General features: G+C 41.0%; 2 protein-coding genes across 10 annotated transcripts in view; both read left to right on the forward strand.

Annotated features, from left to right (window-relative positions):
• The window catches only part of TULP3 (TUB like protein 3), a 29,530-nt gene extending 11,645 nt beyond the window's left edge, over window positions 1–17,885 (forward strand). The window contains exons 3-12 of one of the 3 annotated variants that reach the window (XM_071762528.1): window positions 397–491; window positions 3,117–3,279; window positions 5,214–5,390; window positions 7,222–7,352; window positions 9,097–9,294; window positions 9,785–9,897; window positions 10,283–10,397; window positions 11,229–11,327; window positions 13,412–13,583; window positions 14,089–17,885. In XM_071762528.1, coding sequence (XP_071618629.1) covers window positions 3,165–3,279; window positions 5,214–5,390; window positions 7,222–7,352; window positions 9,097–9,294; window positions 9,785–9,897; window positions 10,283–10,397; window positions 11,229–11,327; window positions 13,412–13,583; window positions 14,089–14,222 — 1,254 coding nt within the window. In that variant the 5' untranslated portion in view covers window positions 397–491; window positions 3,117–3,164 and the 3' untranslated portion in view covers window positions 14,223–17,885. Of the gene's footprint in view, window positions 1–396; window positions 492–2,408; window positions 2,433–3,116; window positions 3,280–5,213; window positions 5,391–7,221; window positions 7,353–9,096; window positions 9,295–9,784; window positions 9,898–10,282; window positions 10,398–11,228; window positions 11,328–13,411; window positions 13,584–14,088 lie in introns of those variants that run through there. The other 2 variants (XM_071762537.1, XM_071762518.1) reach the window with 2 other exon arrangements.
• A 4,851-nt stretch (window positions 17,886–22,736) lies between these two features.
• The window catches only part of TEAD4 (TEA domain transcription factor 4), a 57,722-nt gene continuing 55,466 nt past the window's right edge, over window positions 22,737–24,992 (forward strand). For 2 of the 7 annotated variants that reach the window (XM_071762566.1, XM_071762599.1), the window contains exon 1: window positions 23,168–23,330. The gene's annotated coding sequence lies outside the window, so the exon portion shown is untranslated. Of the gene's footprint in view, window positions 22,894–23,133; window positions 23,331–24,992 lie in introns of those variants that run through there. The other 5 variants (XM_071762609.1, XM_071762588.1, XM_071762583.1 and 2 more) reach the window with 5 other exon arrangements.

The following is a 24,992-nucleotide window of genomic DNA, read 5'->3' on the forward strand; positions in this document are numbered from 1 at the left end:
GGATCCATCCTGCATGGCCTACTAGGGTAGGACCAGTCCAGATAACAAGTAGCATGGTATTGCACCTTCAAGGGTGGAGTGGCCTCAGCTTTCAAGTATTCGCTCTTCCTGTCCATCATAGTCATAGAAGGACTACAAAACCGGTTGGTTTACAAAGTGTTATGATTTATTTGACATATCTGACTTCTTAGCTTGTTTGAAATTCATTAGGAATGGAGTTTGTGGTTTAGGATTTTTTAAATCTTTTTGCATTTTCATGTTGTGCTTTAATACATGAAGTTCACAAAATCATGAATAAATCATGATCATTTGTATCTGGTACTTAATTAATGGGTTATGTATTCTGGTTCAAGAAGTAATTTTTGTTCTTATATGAACTTTTACTGTAACATACAGCTGGAGGAAAAGGCTAGTTAGTGACAAAATGCAGCAAGATAGTTTCCTGTTTTCTACTTCACCTTACTGGACTGTCTGAGAACACAGTGCTGAAGGTAAGGCTGCTCTGCCACCTTATGTAGAGAAAATGAACTGCTACTCTCTGTTGTGTCATTGGGCTTGTAGATTTTTCCATCTCAGTAAGAATAGTAATAGAAAGAAGCCTTTTTAAAGCAAATCATATTACTATCATGTTTTGTCACTTTGATTATCCTGAAGTTCTTGTAAGAAAAATGTTGGTCTCATCTACCAGCAGTAAGATACATTTTTCAAATTATCCAATATGATCCCATTGGATCCATGAGTTCTAGAAACTCTTTGAAACAGAAACAGAATCTACTATAATAATAATAATAATAATAATAATAATAATAATAATAATAATAATAATAATAATAATAATAATTTAGATTGACCAGTGAAATATTTGAAAAACCACATGTAATAGCGTAATAAGTTAAGTAGTTTTGAAAGCTGTTTATTTTATATTAATCCCAAATTCAGTTTCCCATTCTAGGAGCAGCTGTGGGTTTAGTGCCTTCAGGATGTGTCTGTTTTATTTTCTTCTTGTCTGTCTATCTGTCACATAGAGAAGCCTTGGCAACAGTTTTTCACAAATCTTTATTCTGAGTATAGTGCTTTGATTCTTGATTTCCTTCTCTCCTTTTATTTAAAATGCTAGAGATTTAGAAACTTTCAGGAAATCTTTTACTTTTCCTCAGCATTAACTTAAAGAACAAGCACCACAAACCAATATGAATTATTCTGGATAGTCTGACTGTCATTCTAGAAAACAAATTTTATCTGTAACTAACATTTTGTAAGAATTTGACTTTTGCAGCTTATTATACTTTTCTTCTTCTAGACCACTGAAAATCTCTTTGGAATTCTATGCAATTTTTTCCCTGCATGACAAACTTTACAGAAAATTATGTAGCAACAAACACTACCTCCATTGCAGTCCAGTCTTCAAAGTGTAATTAGGAGTTTAAATAAAAATACTGTTTTGGTTTTATTTTTTTTTCTAGCTTGTTTGTTTGTTTTTGTGTTAGTGGGGCTGGTTTTTTTAGGTAAGGGCTTGAAGAACAGAAAGAATAAAAGAGCAAGGGCTGAGTTGTGTTGGAATTCCCTAGCCTAAGAAACTAACCTCACTTGAGAGGAAAAGCCTAATAGGAGAGGAAAGAACTAGCAAGAGAGAAAAAGCATAACAGGAGAGGGAGGGGTTCCAAAGATGTCCGTGTCTCAAGTGGATTGAATTGTTGGCACTGTGTATCTGACAGATCCTTGGAGACTGAAAAAAAAGAATTTGATGGAGAAGGGGTTTCTATCAGCAAGAACAACTCTCAAAGGGTGTTCAGGTACCTAAGAAGCAGGCATGGATCAGCTGCATCTGCTGCAAGGGGCTTGCATGTTGTTTGCATAGTGATGCATTATAGAATATTAGAACATGACTTTTTCTTCTTCATCATGCATCACTTTAACTTTCAAGGATTAAGTATATATAGCTGCCTTTAACATGGTGCAATGTGCCTGTTTGCCTTGATTCTAGCCTAGAAGTTTATACCCATTCTCATTTAGTAGTAAGTCACAAGCACCAAATGTCTGTGAATCTTTGAAAAATAATATGGGGATTTTTAACATTTGGATTTACTACTCTTTCCTTTCAGTCTTAAATTACATGAAAAAAAATTGCAAGGTAGATTAATTTTCATTTTATTGGATCAGTCTTATTTTAATGACTATAATTTTTACTTTTTTTTTTTTTTTTACTCTTAGAGACTTGGCTCTCAACATTTGTTTGTTGGAACTATTTGTTTTGAGTTCTCTCTATAAGGTGATAGCTTTTGAGACAAAAGATTTTTCTTTGAAACTCCTGACTTGCTTTTCATGCATTGTGACAGCATTTATAACTGCAGTGGCAGTGAGCCCTGATTAAAGATTTTTAGAAATGTTATGCTAATAACATTTAAAAGACTTAACTGACATATTATACAAAGGTAAGGCTCTCGTCTTTACTCTGGCATTTTCCGATAGTTTTGAAGATGATCCTTAAGGTCTCTTTCAATCTAAACCATTGATGATTCTACAATAGTTCTTTTAATACAAAGTTAGCTTAATTCTACAAAACAGGGATGAAATATTGTGCATCCCCTGCATGTACAGGAAGCTGTTGTCCTAAATGATGGATTGATTAGTCCAATAACTGCATTGGAAAGAGCCTGGAGTCTGTGAGAGCTGTTTTATCTGCTCTATCAGTTTAGGTAAGTAGGATGCATGGAGTAATAAAATTGCATGAATGTGCTTTGTATTACAATACTGACCCTGAGAAATGTTTCATATTGGATTATAAATGACTGCTGAATTTGTCTGTTTATATTAAGGATTATTGCAGTTTAGACTGGATGAAAGTGGTAAAATTATCTGCTGATGGTCTCAGAATAGATCAGAAAATAAGTAGGGGTCTTTATCACCCATCAAGCACTGATGGAGAACCGAAGACAATGTCCCCTCTCTAAAGACACAGTGATCTGTGTCTAAGATTTTTGCAAGAGATTACATGAGTCTTTCAGGTTTATTTGAGATCCTGATCAGTGGCATGTCATTGCCAATGGCTGAAGTATGGTTTCTGCCTCTCTGCTTGTGATTACTCATCTTTATTTCATGCTGTATTTATTTCACAGAGAGCTCTTCTAGAGAAGAAGCAGAGGAAGAAACGTCTTGATCCTTTGATGGTACAGCCAAATCCTGAGGCAAAGCTGCGTAGGTCAAAGCCCAAAGGGTGTGAGGAGCAGACTCCATTAGTAGAAACTCCTACCCCTTTCCAAAGTGATGTTACCTTACGTGGTAAGTAATCAACCTGATTACAAAATGTTGCCCAAAATTCCAGTGCATGGATTTTGTGTCAAAAATGGGCACCTGCATTGCTGTGACAGTAGCCAAGTAAAAAACAAGATTAATTACATACCATCCTATGTACAAGAGTACAACTGTAGTACAGTATTTTTGAGCAATACTGAAAACCTTACCTTGAATGTAAAAACTAAACCTTACCTTGAATTTTGTGCCAGCTCTTGTGCCTTTGAGTAATCTCTCCCTTGTATTAGTTGGAGAAAAACTGTAGGAATGGGTTAGGAGCCTCTGTAAAGGTAGGGAGATACAAATCCAAAGAGTCCTCTGAAGCTGTAGGATAAAAAAAAAAAAAAGGATATAATTCAGGGTGAGTGTCTTCCCTGTATCATGGTATATTCCATCTCAAGATTGTGTACGACTGAGTGATAAAGTAGTTAACAGCAAAACAAAAGTCTTGGGAACAATGAATTAGGTTCTTGCTGTTTTTTACCTCACATGTTGCTTTCTGTGGGCTTCAGGGAGACAAGTGAAACAGGACAAACAAGCTACAGTGGTCCATGAAGTGGTAAGCACCAAGTGATATCAGAGGCAAAAGCAGTAACCCAGTGGTCTCAAAGCACGTCAGTAACATAGTGACCAGTTTGTTAGGAGTGGAAAGAAATATTGTAGTGAGAGCCTTCAGACTTCAGGTTCACAGGGAGGAAGAAAGGGCAGCAAGGAAACCCCTGCATCCCAGTGTCAGGAAGTAGTTTATGAGAGCCAGAATCCCACCAGCTTAACAAGAAAGTAACAGGAAACATTCTAAGGCTTTGAGATACATGCTATTTGAGGATGTTGTAATATCACCATTCTATTAATACAGAATCAGTAGGTAGAGCAGAATTTTAAAACAAACAAACAAAAAAAATCAAACCCACAAAAAGCCCCTGTCTTTTGAATGTTTTTCTTGTTTTCCAAATGTTTTTCAGGAATAGAAAAAATGGTGGAAAAGCAAGAAATCTAAAGTTGTATCTTCCCTTACATATTGTTTGCCACGCAAATACGTATTAAGTTTTATGCCACACCCTGACATCAAGATGTCTCCAGAAGTTACAAAATGCAGTGCACAGCTGTGTTGTATATTTAAATGTGGAAAAAATACAAAGGGCACTCATTGCAGATTTTTCTGCCTGTGGCTGTAGACATTTTATCAGTTCACTTGAGGGTGTTCATTGTGATTGGCACAGAAACAAACAAGGAATCGGAAGGACAAGAAAACAGAGTAGCTGCCCCTAAACAAATTGAAGGATATCAATGTGCAGGACAAACACAATTCATTTGAATTGCTTAGGGCCTTGGAAGAAAGGAAATACAATCACTGTATTTATAAATAGAGAAACTGATGCCTGAGGTGTTTAAAGTAATGGGTGGTTTGTACCAGTTAAGCCTGATTTCTCTCATTCTAACAAAAGTTGAACTCTCTACAGCAACTTGAAAGGAGGTTGTAGGGAGGTGGGTGTTGGCCTCTTCTCTCAAGTAAATAATGACAGCACTAGAGGAAATGGCCTGAAGTTGCAACAGGGGAGGTTTAGACTACATATTAGAAAGAATTTCTTTACTGAGAGAGTAGTTAGGCACTGGAACATGTAGAGTCACCATCCCTGAAGGTATTTAAAAACTGAGGCACTTCAGGACATGCTTTAGTGGGCATGGTGATACAGATATTGATAAATATATTTTACTTATTTTATTGGGGAGGGGGATGTTGAGAGTTGGACTCGGTGATCATAGAGGTCTTTTCCAACTATGACAATTCTGTGATTCTGTGAAGTATACATCAGTCCTTCAAAGGGATGCTTGAGCAAGGGAAGAGGAAAAGAACCACCCTAAGATGTGTCCATAGTAATGAAAAATAGACTTTAGAATTCAGATTATTTTTTGTCCTGCAGGCATTGATGGACCAGCAGCTTTCCTGAAATCAGAAGTACAAGATCTGGGGACCAAACTCCAAACTCTCTGTGCTGGATCTTCCAAAACAGAAGACAATACAGATCAGGAAAAAGATGGAGAGGCACTAACAGACACAGCAAGCAAGCCAGATCTGCAAGAAATCTTAGAGAAACGAGGTAAGAGATGATAACAGGCAAAGGTGATTTTTTGGGGGGCTTCTTTTTTTTTTTTTTTTTTCAGTAACATTAAAAAAACTGAAAGTATGAGGGATCATGAAACAAGTGTCTTTACAGTATTATGTTTAAGTGTAGAACTACCAGATTCCACAACATTTAGAAATGCAGAACTGCAGTTCCTTCTTCTCATAGTAATTGGAACACACCACTTACATTTCAGAAGTTTATCAATGCGCTGTATAATTTCTGGCTTTTCCAAGGAAGTTGGTGGCAAAATGCTATACTTCACATTTTGCTAAAGTCTGGGGTATTTTTATTCCAAATATGCTAGATCTGGATATGATGCTTGAATATTTTCACAGCAGCAGAACCCTATAGCCAGTAAATTCTGTAATTTAACTATTTAGGAGAATAACAGGAAACATTTCTTCCAGAATCAAAGGCTGTCACAATCAACAGTTTTAGAGTTTTATATTCAATAGTTATATCTCATTGAGTAGTTTCCCTGTGAAGCATCCATTTCTGTCTGCCAAATATTTTACGTCGCTGCTAGTATGACAGGAAACCTTTTTTTTTTTTTTGCATGCAGCTTAAGCACTCTGCAGCAAAATGATTCCTAGTTTTTAACACGGTACACAGCTTATTTTTATTTTGCAAAGCCTGTCTCCCAGAATCTTTTCAGTACACTTTATGTAGTAATGTACAACCTTATGTAGAAATACTTACATTCAGTTGTTAAATACAAGGGCTGCTTACCTATGGGTAGCAACATTACACATGAGTTAGTAAAGGAAGCAGGAAAGAATATCTGAAACTTCCAGGGAAATTAGTGGAGATAGAATATAAACAGTGAATTTTGAAATTGGCTGTAGTACTAAGGTTAACGCCTTTCCTGTTTCCAAATGTGCTTTGGGAAGTTTACTGACAAGTTGTTAGGACTACATTTTTCCCTTTCATCTGAGTCAAAGAACTGCCAGTAGTGCCCCTTCTATGCAGTGCCATGTTTGACTGCTCAGGAAATAAATCAGCTTAGGCTGAGTGTGCTCCTTTTTCTATAGGGTTTTATGTGCTTTTCCATTCTACATCCAAATTAAAGAATGGAATTACAGGACAAAATTATGCCTTTCCAACTGGAAGGGAACACCAAACAAAGTGATGTGTACAGAAGCTCTTTTTAAGTGTCTTTATCTTGAGTGGTTTTAGTTGTGTACTCACAGTCTTATTTACATAACTGTGCTTAGGTTAAGATTAAAGAGGTAGGTCCTGGAGCTAGTCAGTTTGCACTTCCACTTTAAAAATAAAATAATAAGTAATATTCATGAAACACTTAATTGCTATTGATGTAAGAGTAGGAGGATCTCTAACTGCAAAGCTGTCATACTGCATTTCAGTATGTATAGACTAAAGGGAAATGGTAAAGGATGTAAACTATAGAGTCCAACCTACAGGATAGGTGTCAGCATTTTGATCTGAATTTCCTTTCTTTGTTCTTAAGACATGGAAGGCTTTTTTGCATGAAAATAGGCAAAATTAGCTCAGTGACAGAATATACTAAGCAATATATCATGTAATATAATGTAAACATGTATTAATAAAAGCCTGACAGCTGCTTAATCATCTGCACAATGATGGCTGCAAAATGGTGGTTAGAATTACAAGGCTCAGGGAAACAATGTAGAACATGAAGAAAATCAGCAGGTCAAACAACAAAAATTAGTTAAGAGAGCAAGGGCAGAATAGCTATGCAAGAGTCACATGTAAACTAGTGCTACCATGAACTCATGACACCTTTTTTTCAGAGGTTATTTGTTTTATCCTTGTATTCTGACAGGAATTTCAGGCAGTTTGAATTTTGATGAAGAGGATACAGAAGAGGAAGAAGCTAGTAAGAGACCATCATCCAGCTCGCAGTATCCTGAATCTGAGAGGCCCAGTTCTGCAACCAGTGAGAAATCATTTGCTGTAAGTGTCTTGAAATCCATTTATGCTAAGTCCATATTCTTTACTTCAGTACTAATCCCTTGAGCATTGGTTTAAAATATAGCATTTGCAGCCACAGTAGCCAGCATATTTATCCCTGAAAGAAGAGGAAGGTCACAATTGCCAGGTTATCTGACTGAAGAGCTATTGAGCTAAACACAAAGAGCTAGTAATGATCAAAGGAACAGTTCTACCAGTACTAACCAAGTAGTCTAATCAGTGAAGGTGGGAACACAATGAATCAGGTACAGCTATGGCCCTCAAAAGAGACAGATGAAGCCACTGACTCTGGTGCAAAATCCACCATGGTGAATCAGAGAAACTCTGAAATGCCATGCAAACTTAAAAGGGATCACTGCCTGCAGGTTTACAATATTTAATGTGGGATGTAAAGGGGAACAGAATTGTGGGATGGAAAAGAGAATTCTGGGATCGGAAAAAACTTTTTATGGGGTAGGGAGGGGAAGGGACTTAGGAGGGAAAAGAAAGGTTCAAGATGGACTGTGGAGTAATAACGACTGGAAAACAGGGACTTAAGGGGGTAAAAGGCTCCAGATGCATGTAAGCAGTTGCAAGACAGTTTGCTTGTCTGGCCAAGCCTTGTGCCTGGTTATTAGAGGATGTCCTACCATCTTCTAAAATGTGTTTTCATGCACATGTTTGTGTGTGAGATGCACATATGTATACATATATATACTGACAAAATATATGCTGGTCCAGCCAGTGAGCTGGAAGAGACCAGGATCAGGAAGACCCAAATAGTAACAAGATAAAGAGCATAGGGTTTGGGTGTGAATACTGGACAGTCCTAAAAGTCCCTGCTACTGTTCAAAAAACCTGTGTCAGTGTATTTGTGAAGTGACTGTGTGGGTGTTGTTCTGCACTAGTAGGTGAGTAGTACAAGAATTATGAATTCTAGGTACTTGGGAGACTGGGCCATGGGTGCTGGCTGTTGGAGATACGGGCTTGGGAGTGCTGGAGTCAGGTGGGGAGTGAAAGCCACCTCTGAATTTCAGGTTTCTGCATGTATTCACTCAGACTTCCCACTGGCTGTACTTGGGAATGGGATTAAACCAGCAACTTCACCTCTGAGGTCCAGTAAAGAAGGAATTTCCTGGGTTCTACAATCCACAGGATTAACAGCTACTTCTAGGAAAAATTACTTTAATGATGTATTCCAGAATTTCATTTGAATTCCAGTTCCTTTGGTGACCGTAACTTGCATCCTGACTGTACACATTGGTTCTGAGGTTCTTCCAGCATTTAGATGAGATAATTCCACTGTCAAGCACTTTGTTTCCACTACTGTTCTAAAGCAACATTATCTCAGTGCTCTTTTCAGTCATGCAAGTCCCAATCTGTTTTACTGCAGCATCAAGCAGTGTAGCTAATCACGTTGCTTAATTTCCCACATAATGTTTTAAGTTCTAAAAGCAGAGAGGTTCTGTGGTTAGAATGTTATTTGCAGTGTCTTAGCAATTCCCTCACCTGTGGTCAATGAGTACTTTTTCTCCTCTCCCTTCCCCCTAGAGAGCTACTCTTTCCTCAGAGTAAGTCTTCAGCCACTTTCTTCAGAGAAACACAGGTGTTCTCTTGATTAACTTCCTTTTACCAACTATTTTCTTGAGGCATGAGATCTCCCGCATCAAGAGACCTTTCCTTTCTAGAGAAATGCCAGGCCCTCTAACCTGACATTAATTTCCTCATATGATGGTTCTTCCCACAGGAAACAGGTGCTTCCTGTAGTCCATCCCCTCAGACAGATGCACAGCTGGGAGAAGTAGAGAACTTAGAGGATTTTGCATTACGCCCTGCGCCCCGCGGCATTACAGTCAAGTGTCGAATCACTAGAGATAAGAAGGGAATGGACAGGGGCCTCTTCCCTACCTATTACATGCATCTGGAAAGGGATGACAACAGAAAGGTACTGGAAGCAGCACACAGTATGGTGGCTTTTGTACTCCTATCACAGAATATTTTTGGTGTAAGGGAGAGCTTCTGGTAAGAAGACAGAAGCTAAGGAGAGGCCGCATGTAGATGGGGACATCTTACGTTTGGCCAAGGCACTAAGGAGGGAATTGGCAGGTTTAAAAGCCATAATATGATGAAATAGGAGATTTTAGAAGTATGAAAATGTCAAGGATAAAGAAGAGCAGGGAGACAGAGCTGCTTCTGAAGAAAAGGAGGGAAGACTAGGAAGGACAGTGGCTTTAAATCTAGACTGCTGAGTGATGTGGTTGGTGGAGTAGAATCTTGGGGTATGAACTTGTGGATGAGGTCAAAATTGTGAAGAGAGTAACAACAGCACAGAACAAAAAGGAGACTGGATGTAGGAAATGGAGAGAACAGTTTGAATAGCAATGCCTCTGCATTCTTACAAAGATCCAGTTTTGATCAAAGTTTTGTATTTCCAGACATTCCTTCTTGCAGGGAGAAAACGAAAAAAGAGCAAAACTTCCAATTACCTCATATCAGTTGACCCAACTGATTTGTCTCGGGGAGGGGAAAGTTTCATTGGAAAACTCAGGTGAGAACCATACGTGAAAACCATAGATAGGAGAGACTGGATTTGCATTTTAGTTGAGCTGGGGTTATGGATAAGCAATCTAGTATCAATTCAGAGAGAATTAACTTGCATTGCCCTGCTTAATGCAAACTGTATTAATCTGGGTTGGCAACCTTTCTTCAGCATTACCTTTCACCCTGGCAATTCAGAAAAGGAATTATGGCTTCAGACTCTTCCTGGATGTGGTAGAGGCTCAGTTCACCCTGTGAGCTTTTTGGAGGCTCCTTACTGAACTGGCAATAGTTAGGTTTGGATGGCAGGAGATGTGTGTTTTCACTGCTATGTACAAATACTTTCAGAAGATGACAAAACTTTCCACTGATGCCTCTCTCTTCACTGACATTAGGTCAAATCTCATGGGAACTAAATTTACAGTCTACGACCAAGGAGTTAGCCCAGTCAAGGCACAAGGGCTAGTGGAAAAGGCTCGTACCAGGCAGGAGCTTGCAGCTATTTGCTATGTAAGTAGTGCCTCTCCTCTTTCACTCCTTTCTTTTTTGTGATCTGGTTGCTGAGGGTACAGAGTTTACAAAATCATGTTGCCAGCAGCCTTCCCCACTTAATTTTAGAACCAATTGACCAGTTTCCACCAGATACAACAAAGGGCGGAGGCTTAAAAGATAAGTCCTTACAAGTTTAATGAAAAAGAGATTAAAAAAAAATGCCAGGGGAAGAAGACCCAAGCTAACACCCTAATGACCCTCTTACCTGGTCAGCATGTCCTTTACATGGAGCCAGCCACAGCATGAACTCTCTCTTGCCTAGCTGGTATCTCGTGGATACTGAGAAGAAGCTGGGAGTATCCTATGAAGCAGAATTATTTTTTATTTTTTATTATTTATTTTTAATCATTTTTTGCAGAAATTTTTTGGTGTTAATGGCAAACTTGCTGAGGGCGCACTGAATCCCACTGTCTGTATCTCAGACAAAGATATTAAACAGCACTGGTCACAGTACCAACCCATGAGTAATGTAGTTATCTTTTATTGTAGTAAAGGCTTGCTCACTAGCAAGAGTTTAGCATGCTTTTACCTCAGATGCAAAAGCATTTGCCTGGAAATTGTACTTCTCTGATTTAATTCTGAATTTTTCATTAGGATAAAAGATGTGCCCTAAATTAGGCAATATTGTGTATGTCTCACAGTTGTATTTGTAGAACTGCTACTGCAACCATAGCTAGCAGATCTCTAAAAACCAAGATAAGTGTAGATACAAGACAATTTTTGTTGTCTTTTCTTCTCTGAGATGGAGTATTTAATTTACTGAAAATAATGTCTTTTCTTGTCCTTCAGGAAACCAATGTGTTAGGATTCAAGGGTCCCAGAAAAATGTCTGTGATCATTCCAGGAATGAATATGAATCATAAGCGAATTCCAATCCATCCACGAAATGTGAGTTATAGTTTGGTCCTGTTTCAGATTTGAGGAAGAGTTTAAAACTTCCTCACAGAGGTGTGGTTGTTACTGATTATCAGGGGTTTTAGAGCAAGTTTATTAATGCCCAGGGCTTTAGCTGGTCTCATGTGTTGATTAAGGTGCTGATTAATTTTTCTTGATTTTTTCCTGATTTATGGCATTCTGAATACTTACCTCTCTTTTGGTCTGTCTAAATATTGTTTATGTAGCTATTTCTAATGTATGTTGCTGGTGCTGTACTTACATCCCCCCTGGGTGGGGGACCTTGTTACACTGAGAGCTGGATGAACTTGCTTCTCACAGGAGCTTAGATAATGTATAGATAATGTATGAATTATAACAGATAATAAATAGAAAAAGTGGTATAGCAGCAAGAGAGTAAATACATTTTTCTTCAGAGCATTAGTTCTGTAGGAATCACAGAAAAGAAGTCTTTAAGAAGAAAGTGGGATGAGGAGAAAGATGGAGTTTTGTGGTGACTATTTAGTGAGGATTTCTCATGCATATGGTGACATTCTAGCTAAAAGCTTAGAGAACTGTGTCTGAAGATACATTAAGATGTACGATGAAAAATGTTTCATTCCTGTAATGTAGGTTTTATGTTGGGTGTGACAGAAGACCGAAGGGCAGAAAGGACGTGTCAGCTGAAAGATATAGTCAGTATTTTAAGCTATTTTATGCGTAGATATGGGTAGGACAGTGGTATAATTTTGTGAGGTCAGAGAAAAAAATCTTCAGGTGTGGAAATTCAAAGTCACCACAACCTGGAAAAGAGGTTTAATTTTTGTGAATGGGCAGGAAAGTTGTATTTCCGGGTGATGATTCATCTTTCAACTGGTATTGGAATCTGCCCTGTCACTACAGTAATGATTAGATGGCCCTGACTGCATTTTTCTCCCACATTTTCCCAACTGTTTTGCTAGCAGGCAAGGATACTGAGTGGACAAGGCTTAAACACAAAGCTGTTCTGAAAAGCTGGCAAAGCTTTCAGTGTAGGAGCTTCACTGTTTTCTGCCATCCTTCCACATAGTGCTGTGCCTCCAATTAAGCAATACCACCCCTACTTTAAAGGAAGAAAAACTGAATCTAAATGTGCTTTGTTGGTGCCAGTTCTCAAACTTGTTTTGTGTCTTAAAAAAAGTAAGTAAAGATATAAAATTGCCAGTTTAAACTGAGCAGTAGGTTTTATTTAGTTTATCCTCAAAAATCCACTATCATATCTGTATACAATACTAAAACAGTGAATATAGCCACGTCAGACAGACCTCTAGAAAAGGTTTCTTTCTAATAATTTTTTCCCATTAAATAGCTTCAGTTTGGATTCTTTTTCTTGGGATTATTAGCATATATGTTTTAAAATTAGATTTTATTTGTTGCAGAACTTTTAAAATAAATAAATACATCATATTATTTCACTCACTTTTTGCAGCTCCTTGTAATTCATTCTGTTTTACAGATTTAATGCGCTGTTTTACCTGCTTCTTGCATGGTTTTTTTTTCTCTCTTTTTCATATTGTGCATCACTTGCTCAACTCAGCAGGATGACATTTAACCTACTTAAAGGCATACTTGCAGTCCGCTTCAACCTTTGGACTTTCTACTGAAGCACCCCAGAGCCTGGCACTTAGTTTTAGATTACTTTCTTTTGTTTCAAAGTTTAGGGTGTTAGAAATGGGAGCTGGATCCAACAGGATCAGAGAAAACTTATGAGACTGAGAGAGAATTCCTGTCAGCAGGATGACAGTGATCTGTAGGCTGTGAGTTGCTCGCTTTTCTCTACACATGCTTCTTTCTCACTCTTATTCTCTCACTTTTTTTTTCTTTGGGTGGAAATACGGTGATAGCTTATTGAGTGGAAAGCAATGCTTTGATAGGGAAACCATGAAAATATCTTCATAGTGCTTGCAGAAAATTTTTAGTAGGACTGACTTTAAGTGCTGTCATTTTGTTTCATTTAACAGAGAATGACATTCAAGGGACAGTGCACACACATGAGAGATGCAGTACTGAAAAGCAGAGCCATTTTGAATCTCATCAGTGTATTTCTTTCTTCTGAACAGGAACATGAGAGTCTGCTATCAAAATGGCAAAACAAAAATTTGGAAAACCTCATTGAGTTGCACAACAAGGCCCCAGTATGGAATGATGATACTCAGTCCTATGTTTTGAACTTCCACGGGAGAGTCACCCAGGCCTCAGTGAAGAATTTCCAGATTGTCCATGACAATGACCGTAAGAGTCTGGTGGAGGGTGGGATGTATTCAAACCAGGCAAATCTATCTCAGGAGGTTAGGGAGAAAAGGGACACTCATCCTGGAGAAGGGAGTCTGGCTGGGGGAATTCAGGATTACTGGGGACTTGTCAGCTGTCAAGAAAACAATGAGGTCTCCTTTTTTTCTGGGATGGGTGCAGAGACTGCAGCAAAAGAGGGAGCAAATGCAAGCTTCCTGAGTGGAAAGAAAAGGATTCATACAATACATTGAGCCTAGGAAAAATGTGGTCTGAGCCTTGGCTCTGAGAAGGGAATCTCAGGGAATCTCTAAAAAAACAGTCACACTAGAGAACGGATTTCAAGGCCACGCTGCTGAGAAAGGATGGATACACCAACTGCATATAGCTGGGACTGCCAGACATGTGTGGGGACTTTTTTTTTTTGGTGGTTTGTTTGGGGTTTTTTCTTAGTTTCATTTGACATTGGTGTTCTCTGAATCTTTTTTTTTTTTTTTTTTCTCCCCAGCTGATTACATTGTGATGCAGTTTGGTCGTGTAGCAGAAGATGTGTTCACTCTGGACTATAATTATCCTCTCTGTGCTCTTCAGGCCTTTGCTATTGGACTTTCCAGCTTTGATAGTAAGTTGGCCTGTGAATGACAGACAGCAGACTTGAAACGTGGAACTTGCTCCCACCCCTGCATCTTGTTGTAAGAGTTCCAGGTGGAGTAATGAAAAGCACAATGGAGATGGAAGGGATCTGGAGGACAGACTTCTGCTGGCTTACTAGAAAGCAAATATCAGGTGTCAGAGCATGGTGGTAGCTGGCAGTAGACCATTTTAAGAGACTGTCTTTGTATGCAAGCCTGAGCTGTCTTTGTATGCATTGTGGAAGAACAAGAAATATGGGTGATGCTTCTTTCATTGGTGTTGATTCTGCTTTCAGAATCCTTACAAGAGATGCTGCATGAGAGTGGGCTAAGGAATTTAGCCCACTAATTGGAACCCCTTGCAGCTAGGATTAGAAAAAAAAAAATAATAGGGTAGTGTTCATATGCCTTGGAACTTCTACAGTGGCCTTGGAGATGGTACTGATGAACTGATCATAACCCTCAAATTGCTGACGAGATGAATTCAGAAAAAAGGAAGATAATTATTGGCACGTGTTCTCTTGTCCCCTGTGTAGCATTTCACTGCCTGTTACAACAGTCAGACATGGAAGGATTCAGTTTATGGCTCTGTGCAACTGCAGGTAATGTTCAACAAGCATAGAGCTGGAATGAGACATTGGCTCTAATAAAACACTTTTATCTTACTCAGTGGGATGATACTCTGTTAAGGCTGATGGTCCAGTTACCTTTCATTAGTCTAATTGCTCCACATCCCTTGACAGTCTTTTTACCAAATAAAGAACAATCAGATTTCACACATTCCCTTTTTAGTTGGTGGTATTATATCCATTGCTTTTCCTGTTATTCTTAACCATGTGAAAAATGAGAGTGAATAGATGATAGAACCTAACCGCATTTCACAGAAGGTAGTACTGTAACCACATACAGTTCTATTCCTGAAAATTCATGTTCTGATTGGTTGAGTTTAGACTGCAAGCTAATCAGAAATATTTCCTTAGCCTCCCCATTGTTTGTTAAATTTGCTGCATTTTCAGGAATAAGTTAGTGACTGACTTCATTTTTTAACATGAGATTATCTCGAGTCATGACATATTAAAGTAGATTTTATATAAATAATTTTAACCTGACTACAAGAAAGAGTTACCTCAAAAGGGGATTACAGGTGTTTTCAAAGGCATCTATAAGTTACAAAAAAAAAAAAAAAAAAAAAAAAAAGTAAAAACAAAAAAGTATTATGGAGCTTTACAATGTGTCCTTCCAGTGTTCTATTTTTAATGAGGGATGTAAAGTATGGAGACTGTAGGGCTAAACATAGAAGGCTTTTTTATTCATATGACCTTCATTGATCATAGTTAATTGCTGCAGACTGTGACATGTAAGACAGTGGAAAATCCCCTTTTTTAAAAAAAGGAAAAAAAGGAAGATCTGTGGAACTACAGGTTAATCAGTCTTGCTTCTGTGCCCAGCAAGATTATGCAACGCATCCTCTTGAAGTCTATGCTATGGCCCATGGAAAACTAGAGGAGGTGGTTTGTGGCAGCCAGCATGGGTTCATCAAATGCAAATCACACCTGACAAATTTTATATCCTTTTATGATGGGGACACAGCACTGGTGGACAAGGGGAGATCAACTGACATAATCTTCCTGGACTTCCTGCAAAGCACTGGATATGGTCCCAAACGAAATCCTTCTCTCTAAATTAGATAGACATGGATCTGACACAGGGTAAAGGAGTGGTAAAGGAGTAAAGGAGTAACTCCTTGATAAAGGAGTTGGCTGGGCAGTCACACTCAGAGTTGTGGCCAGTGGCTCAATACCCAAGCAGAGGCCAGTGACAAGCAGCATTCCTCAAGGGTCAGTGCTATGACCTGTGCTGTTTAACATCTTTGTCTGAGGTATAGACAGTGGGATTCAGTGCACCCTCAGTAAGTTTGCCATCAACACCAAGCTCTGTGGTGCAGTTGACATTCTGGAGGGAAGAGATGCTATCCAGAAGGACCTTGACAGGTTTGAGAAGTGGCCAACCTCATGAAGGTCAACACAGACAAGTACAAGCTCTGCACCTCAGGCAGGGCAATCCCAAGCACAAATGTGTTGAGTGGTGAATGGTTCAAGAACAGCCCTGAGGAAAAGGACTTGGTTGGTTGGTTGGTTGCTAAGAAGCTCATGAGGGGCCAGCAATGTGCACTTGCAGCCCACAAAGGCAACTGTATCCTGGGCTGCATCAAAAGAAGCATGGCCAGCAGATCAAGGGAGGTGACTCTCTCCCTCTGCTCTTCTCTCATGAGACCCTACCTGTAAGGACTCTTTCCAACCCTGAAGACCCCAACATGAGAAGAACATGAAACATAAGAAGGACATGGAGCTCTTGGAGCAAGTCCAGAGGAGGCCCAAGAAGATAACCAGAGGGCTGGAGAACCTGTGCCATCGAGAAAGGCTGGGAGAGTTGGGATTGTTCAGCCTGGAGAAGAGGAGGACCATACAGTGACCTCCCAGTACCTGAAGGGAGCCTACAAGAAAGCTGGGGAGGGACTTTGTGTGAGGGTGTGTAGCGACAGGACAAGTGGTAGTGGTTTTAAGCTGGAATAGCATAGACATTAGGAAGAAATTCTTGAGTGTGAGGGTGGCGAGACACTGGCAGAGGTTGCCCAGAGGAGTTGTGGCTGCTCCCTCCCTGGAAGTGTTCCAGGCCAGGCTGGACGGGGCTTTGAGCAACCTGGTGTAGTGGAGGTGCCCCTGCCCATGGCAGGTGGGTTGGAACTAGATGCTCTTTAAGATTCCTTCCGACCAAAACCATTCTGTGATTCTATCTAAGCCTCATAGTGTATGCATCTGTATGCACTAAAGCAGGGAACAGTCACTGTCTTGCCTGCTTCATGGCCATTATGCATATTCATGATGTTCCTGGAAAACTGTCTTTTTATAGTGACAAGAATAGCTGTTCTCCAGCCTTGGATATTGTCATTGTCAGACTTTCTGCTTCCAGCTCCAAAAAACCTGACTTACAGCTTTTAGTCACTGGTATTTTTGCAGTGATAGGTATCACTTGCTCTTTCAAAATAATTAACCATTGTCATGACATTTTCTGACACTGTCAGGAAAAAATATGCTAATCCTGTGTAAACTCTATTTAACTATTAGCTATGAATTGATGCTGAGAACTCCTGCTAGCATGTCTCTCAGGCGCTCATTCTACATTAGCTGGTCTTGAGATTATTTCATCAGCAAAGCAGACAGTGAATAGAACTTGTGTGGATCTCTTTTGTGTCTTCATGCCTGTGCATCAGGATGGGGACAAGACCTGGCAGTGTTTTCCAGTTGTGCTCTTTCCCTCTACCCACCCAGAAAAGATAAGTTGTTTGTCAGCCATTTGATTTTCCTGACTAGGACTGCGGGAAACAGGCTGCCTTATGGTAGTTTGGGGAGACCTGAAAGGAGAACGGTAATTTCCAAATCATGATTTGTAGAAGGTCCTTTACTCACCCCTTCAGTTAAGCTTGTCAACATTGGCTTTTCAAGCTATTTGTTAACATCAAATGATCCTAGCAGGGTCAGGGCCTCTGGGTCTCAGTCAAGTCATGCAGATGGATGAACTAATTCAGCAATCTTTTATCAAGTACAGTTTTAAAATGATTGTATTTATAACTTTTATATCTAAATGAAAATAAACTTATTTATATACTGGAAAATTCCTCAGTTCTAAATTGAGTTCTTTTTGTAGGATTTTGTTGTCACTTGAGGGTGTTCTTTCTTTTCCTGTTCTCAGTTTCTTCTTGTATCTCTCTCTTCTTACTCTTCTTTTTCCTTTGTAACTCTCAGTTCTCTTCTTCTGGAGTGGATATATTTTTTTTTATTTCCATTTGATGTTATCTTTAAGGTAGTTGCACTTTTGTGCCCCACGTTTGTAATGCTTCTCCCAGTGTTCAGTTAGGGCTCTTGAAATGGCTCTTTATGCATTTTCTTACCCTCTATGCGAACCTGTTCTGCTGCTGAAGTACAATACTATATATTTCCAAATCAAGAAATAATACAAGGCTAGAAGGCACATCAAGTTGAAGTGGTTATTTTTGCCTATTCCTAGGAGATGTATGCACTTCAGTAAAAGGAGATAAAGTGGTTTCTGATAACCAGAAACTGACACAGCTCTCAGTGTGTAGGCATTATTCTTCATGCACCTCCTTTTCACCACTGTTTCCATCTGAGCCAAATGAGGTTTAATTGGAAAACACAGCAGGAAATAGTATTGGGCATACAGCAATATTAGTGGCATATATACAAAGGTACCTTTCTTGAAATCCCAACAAAATCTTAGAACAAAGAAGGAAACATTTAAATCTGTTAAACATGAATCCTAAAGGCAGGCTTAGAAGACTAAAACAACTCCTAAGCTACCATAAGCTCTTTGGATCACAAACATAAAAGACTGTTCTTTTTTAGGGACAGTCCCACTGTCATGGAAGTTTTGCTGCTGAATTTGATAGCAGTAGGGGGTTTTGTTACTGGTGGCATAGCAATTGATTATACTTAATATGGTCCTCTACTTGCTGGTATTAAAAACTCTTTAAATCTCTCAGCTGATATGAATTTAGGTTTCACGTCCCTGGTACAGAAGACAAGCAAAGTCTTCCCTATGATAGGCAAGTGAAGATGAAAGAGTTTGTGTGGAGTCTCATGAAACTGGACAGATTCCTTCCTTCAGAGGCAGGGATCTCATCTCCTCTGCCACAGTGCCAAACTCTTGCACCCAACTGCAGTTTGGAACCACTACAGCTGAAACCCAGATCTGAGACAGATGCTTAAGGCATCCCAGGGCCAAGAGATTAAGCCCAGCACACAGTTCATAACAAGCAGAAAAGACAAGGAGAAAAGCAACAAGTGGTGCGTTTGCTGCTACCTCCTGCTACCACTGTGAAGTGGTAAGAATTGAAAGAACTGCCATAAAAGAGGCAGAGATCCTGTACCCACTGTTATCCTTGTGACTCTTTAGTGCTACAGTCTATAGAGGTTTTGTCTTCACATTCTGTCCCTGAGTGTGACCCATATGGAATTGTTCTTTACCTGCTAGAAGCTGGATGTCACTTCTTCGGTCCCAAAATGGGAGAAAAATCCAGGAGCAAACTAATTTCACCAAAATACATTAGGGTAAAGGCTATTATAACTGTAACCTGCTCTGGTAATTCAACACTTAATTTAGAGAATACATAAATGGGTGAGTGCATTCTAGAGGACAGAACTTCTGATCATTTACTTTTGGCAACAACAACAACAAAAAATATTGTTTCTTAAGAATTCATAAAATAAAATTATTGCTGCATTACTTTGCAAAGAAAAGTAATTAAGTGCTTTAAAAAGGGTTACCAAGATCACTTATCTTTTAATTTACAACCAATATTTCCAAACAAGGTAAAACATCCGTAATAAAATAGCTTAAAATTATGAAGAAAACAAAGGATTGATACTTTTTTAATGCTTCATTGAACTGAGCTCTTTGTTTATTACAGGGAAAGTAGTATTATGTAAAAAATTATTTTAAAAGCTGCATAGTATAGAGTACAGATAAGGTTGGAGAATTAAGTCTGATCCACTTGAACAGCTCCCTCTGCTTTCTGTTCTAAGCAGAACAGTTTGCTTTCACACTAAAACCAGTAAAGAAAAAACAACACTCATAACCACTACCAAAAAGCCTCTCTTCTTTCGATTGGATTTCCATCCCAAATAACTGGAGTCCTGCAAACAATTTCTGTGATGATTCAGCGGAAGGAATAGGTTTCAATTCCTACTCTTTGAGCTCTGTTGATTCTACAGGAAAATGGGAGCAAAACAATAAGCTAGTCACATAATCATGAGACCTGGCCTACAATTCACAGCCAACAGGTATGTTGAGAAGTGAGGTACCTTTAATATATATTTGCTTTTCATTAATTACATGTTTTTAAATATGGCTTGTTATAGAAAGTAACAAAATGTGATAATTACAGGGCTTTACATAACAAAAACAAAACCCCACAAAATAATTTAATTTTTATAACTTCCTCTTATTTATATTGTATATATTCTCAATAACATCAAGAAACTTTTTTTTTCTTAAGAATTAAGAAAATAAAATTATTGCTTCATTTCCTTACAAAGAAAAGTAATTTTAACTACATTCAAAAGGATTACCAATGTCAGTTATGTTCAGCACTGCCAAGATACAAAATAAGGTGGAGTTGGCCTTCCAAGTCCCAAGACAGTTTACGAAGTTTATGGGTTTTGCTTTCTGGTTTCTGAGGTCCTAGGGCACTGTTTTCAACCTTTTCTCTGCAACTTGAAAGAGATACGAACTTTTTTAGCTTTTTTTTTCCCAAAAGATGGGATTTTTCCTAATCCATTTCTATAGTACATTGTAGTTTTAAAAAAAGCCAACCATGCCCTAACTGAGGTAGTTACATGCACACCTGTGCATCTGTGACATCTGTGAAGTCACCTGCTTGCAGACATGAAAAAGTTTATTTTGCTGATGTAGCAAAACTGCCCAGAGTTACTAATTGGATGTAACCACATTTACTAAACTTGCTGGTTTAGCACTGATTTTGTTCTGGAGATGTGGTTTTCCAACCCTAGCGCAGGTCTCAGTCTCTCAGCATTTTCTAGTGCCACACGTTGGCATTCTTGTATGTATGGACAGGAAAAGAGCAGCTTCATAATGAGATTGAGGAAAGCCACAGAGGACATCCCATTGCTGTCACGTGAGTAGTTTTCTTTCTGGGATGCTCTCAGGACAATTATAGACTCATAGAATAATTTGGGTTAACAGGGACCTCTAAAAGCCATCTATTCAAACCTCCCTGCAGTAAGCAGGGAGCCCTCAACTTGACCAGTTTGCTCAGAGCCTTGTCAAGCCCCACCTTGAATATCTTCAAGGATGAAGCCTCAAATACCTCCCTGGACAACCTGTTCCATTTTTCCACTATCCTAATGGTAACAAACTTTATCCTAACATCCAGACTATATCTACTCTTATTTAAAACCATTGCCCCTTGTCCCATCACTACACACTCTTGCACACAGTCCCTCTTCAGTTTTCCTGTAGGTCCCCTCCAGATACTAGAAAGTTGCCACTAGGTTTCCCCAGAGCCTTCTTTTCTCCAGCTTGAACAACCCCAGCTCCTTCAACCTGTCTTCACAGGAGAGGTGTTCCAGACCCCTGATCATTTTCACAGCCCTTCTCTGGACCTGCTCCATCAGGTCCATGTCCTTTGTGTGTATTGAGGGCTCCAGAGCTGGATGCAGTACTCCAGGTGAGGTCTCACCAGAGCAGAGCAAAGTGGCAGAATCACCTCCATCCATCTGCTGGCCACACTTCTTTTGATGCAGCCCAAGATGTGACTGGCCTCCTGGGCCACAAGAATGCACTGTCAGCTCATGTCCAGCTTTTAATCTACCAGCAAGTCCTTTTCTGCAGGGCTGCTTTCTAAAACCCTATCCCCCAGCCTCTACTGATAGTGTGGATTGTTCTGACCCAGCTGCAGGTCCCTGCACTTGGTCTTGTTGAACATCATGAGGCTCTCCTGGGCCCACCTCTCCAGTTGGTCAAGGTCCTTCTGGATGACATCCTGTCCCTCTGGCTCATAAGCAGCACCACTCTGCTTGGTGTCACCTGCAAACTTGCTGATGGTGCACTCAATCCTGCTGTCTATATTGTTGATAAAAATATTAAATAGTACAGGTCCCAGTATGGACCCTGGAGGGACACCGGTTGTCATTGGTCTCCATCTGGACTTCAAGCCACTTATCACTACCTTCTAGATGTGACCATTCAGCCAATTCCTTATCCACTGAGCAGTCTGCCCATCCAGTCCGAATCTGTCTAACTTTGACGAGCAGGATACTGCGGGAGGCTGTGTCAAAGGCCTTGCAGAAGTGCAGATAGATCACATCTATAAGTCGTCCCTTATCCAATTAAACGGTATAGACCACATCCGTAACACTTCTGCGGTGTCGGGGTTGGTTCGTTTCGCAGTGGCTCAGCTCTACGGGATGGAAATGACTTTAAGGGGCTGGGAAGAAGTGCTATCCGAGGGCTGCGCTTGTCCCGAAGGCGTGCCCAGTGAAGCCGTGCCCCGCGCCGGGAATGTTCCCCGGGAGCGGAGCCCCCTTGACCCGGCCCTCGGACCCCCGGCGGAAGCGGGCAGCTGACCCGGCAAAGCACCAGGCGGCCGGCAGCGTTTCCAGGGCTCTTCCCTAGGCTGAGGCCGGCAGCTCCCGGCGCCGCTCCCCCCTCCCGGAGTTTCCTTCCTCCGCTCCCCACTCTGGGGGACGGGTTTCCCCCGCCCCCGTGGGCCCCCTCTTCCGGCCATTGCCCGCGGTTCCCTCCGCCCCGGTCACACTCGGCCCCTGTCCGGGCAGCGCCCGGCCCCGCCGGGTTTTGTTCCCAAAGCCGCCTCTGCCCTCCTCTGGCGTTCCCCCCCCCCGCCAGTCTCCTCCCCGGCCCCGTCCCAGCCCCTGCGTTAGCCGGCAGTCCCCTCCCTCGGCCGCGTTCATTTCATACCAACTCTCATTCCTCGCATTCCTCACTTCCTCCTTTCAAACTGCAGGGGAAATAAAAACCCTCCCTTTCCCTCCCAAACTCCTGCACGGCCGCGGCCCCCGCCGTCGCTGACCCCTCCCCGCCGCCGTCCGGGCTCGCCGACCCGCTGCCCGCTCCGCGCTTCTCAGGTGAGGGTGCGCTTTGTGCCTGCTGCTCCCGACGGCCCTGCCTGTCCCCCGGATCCTATCTGATCCCTTTCCCCGACACCCGGCGGGCAGCACTTCCCGGCCCGGCATTGTTCACTCCGTCCCCGCCGCTGTTGGACCTGGGGAAGGGGGAAGCCCGCAGGCCCCCTACCCCCGATGGCAGCCGCGGCTTCCCGGCAACTTTTTCCCTCTTTCTCTCCGACTTGGCGCTGGCGATGCCAGGAGAGAACCTGACCCGCCCACTCCCCGTGTCCAAGCCCCCGCTCCCGGGGGTGGGGGGTCGGGCGAGAGCGAGGAGCAGGGGCGCAGTCATAGCCCTCGCTTGCTCTTTCGGCAGGAAGTCCTGGAGCAGAAGGAGGATTTGAAGCCGGTCCCCGCTGTCCCCACGGAGCAGCAGCAGCGGCTCGTATCCCGCTCAGGTCAGGACGCGCTGTTTCACCGTCGCTTTTTCGCGGGGTGCGGGTGCCTGCAGGAGAGGGGGTGAAAGGACGGAGGGTTTGGAGCCGATCATGTGCGACAGAGGGAGGCACAAGCGTACAAAGGAAGAGATGGGAACATCCTCAATGGAGGCTCCGTCGGCTTCCCCCGTCGGGAACGGGCTTGCAGCGCTGGGACTTCGGGAGCTCGGTCGCTTGTCCGCATCGGCTGAAAACTGCTAGCTAACTTCTAGTAGAAAAAAGTAGTTTTCCGTCCTGTTCGTAGTGATGTTCTTGGGGAGAGCGCAGAGGAGGGTCGGCACTTTCTGTAATAAATTTTAATGTATATTATGGAAGGCGTTTTTGGGAAAAACAAAAAAAACCGGATCGTAAGTAAACCCATCCGTGACAAGGAGTGTGGGTTTTTACATTCATTTACCGAAAGATGAGTAAATGTTTTCTCAGATCAGTTATTCCAGACTTAGAGTTGAGATTTGGTGGCACGCTTCTGGCAAGGATTTAAATTAAAAAAAACCAAAACCCCAGACAAACAACCGCCCCAAAACCAAACAAAAAGCTTCTCCGGTTAATCTTTTATCTTAGGTAGATAATTCTATTTAAACAATTCCATGCATGGAAAGCTAAAGATGGGGCTTTTTTTTGAAGAAGAAGAGGATGGGAGTTTTACTCGCTTTTTTTCTGCGTGGTCACACATAGGTAAAACCCCCAAAAAACAAAAAGAACCAAAAAAACCCCAACCAAACCACAAACAAACAAAATAAAACAAACCCTAACAAAAACAAGACAAGAACCAAAGCCAAAACCCACCAACTCCAAAAAGCTGTAAAAATAACACCAACCAAAAAAACCACACAGCTAATTACCAGGTTTTTTTTCTTTTTATGTGTCCTAAACATACACTCATGTTACTTTCAACCTTGAGAGCTGAATTCTGCAAATCCTCTACAAGTAAACGTAATAGTTTTCAAATACAGAGACCTGGGTGGGAAGGAAGATTTGAGGTTGGGGTTTTTTTTGGGTTTTTTTGGTTTTTTTTTTTGGTTTTTTTTTGTTTTTGGTTTTTTTGGGTTGGTTTTTTTGTTGTTGTTGTTGGTTTTTTTGGTTTTTTTTTTTTTCTTGTTTCCTATTACTCAGAACGGATCAGCGTCACCTAGACTTGATTGCACTGTGTGTGTGCAAAGTGAGTGGAGCATTCGTTCACCTGTCTGTCCGTCTGTCTGTGTAGATGTGAGCAGTTTTATTGTTCTTCAAGCAGTAAGACGAGGGTATGGAGTAACAGGGAGGAGCGAGAGGAACAGAAGTAGGGGGAAAGCAGACTGTGTAACAAGTGTTGGCTGTGTTGAAGCTGCTGTGTGCTGTCCTTACAGCCTTTTGGTCTTTTTCTCATGGTAGACAAGAGTCTGAATCGTACCATAATGAATGCAGAGGGGCTTCTTTATTAGGGCTGTTGGATGCTGAGGGACTTTATTTTCTATGGAATTTGGGGTGTCAGAGCAAAGGGCAGACAGACACTTACCTTATGCCATTTTCCTCCATTGCGGTTCATATGGTTCCCTCAAACTCCAGCATGTGATTTGTCTCATCGTCTCTAAACTGGGCAATCAGCTTATTGTTCTTATCCTCTCTGAGGTGATCTTGGGAGCA

This window comes from Heliangelus exortis, chromosome 1, assembly GCF_036169615.1.
Source record: "Heliangelus exortis chromosome 1, bHelExo1.hap1, whole genome shotgun sequence".
NCBI lineage: Eukaryota > Metazoa > Chordata > Aves > Apodiformes > Trochilidae > Heliangelus > Heliangelus exortis.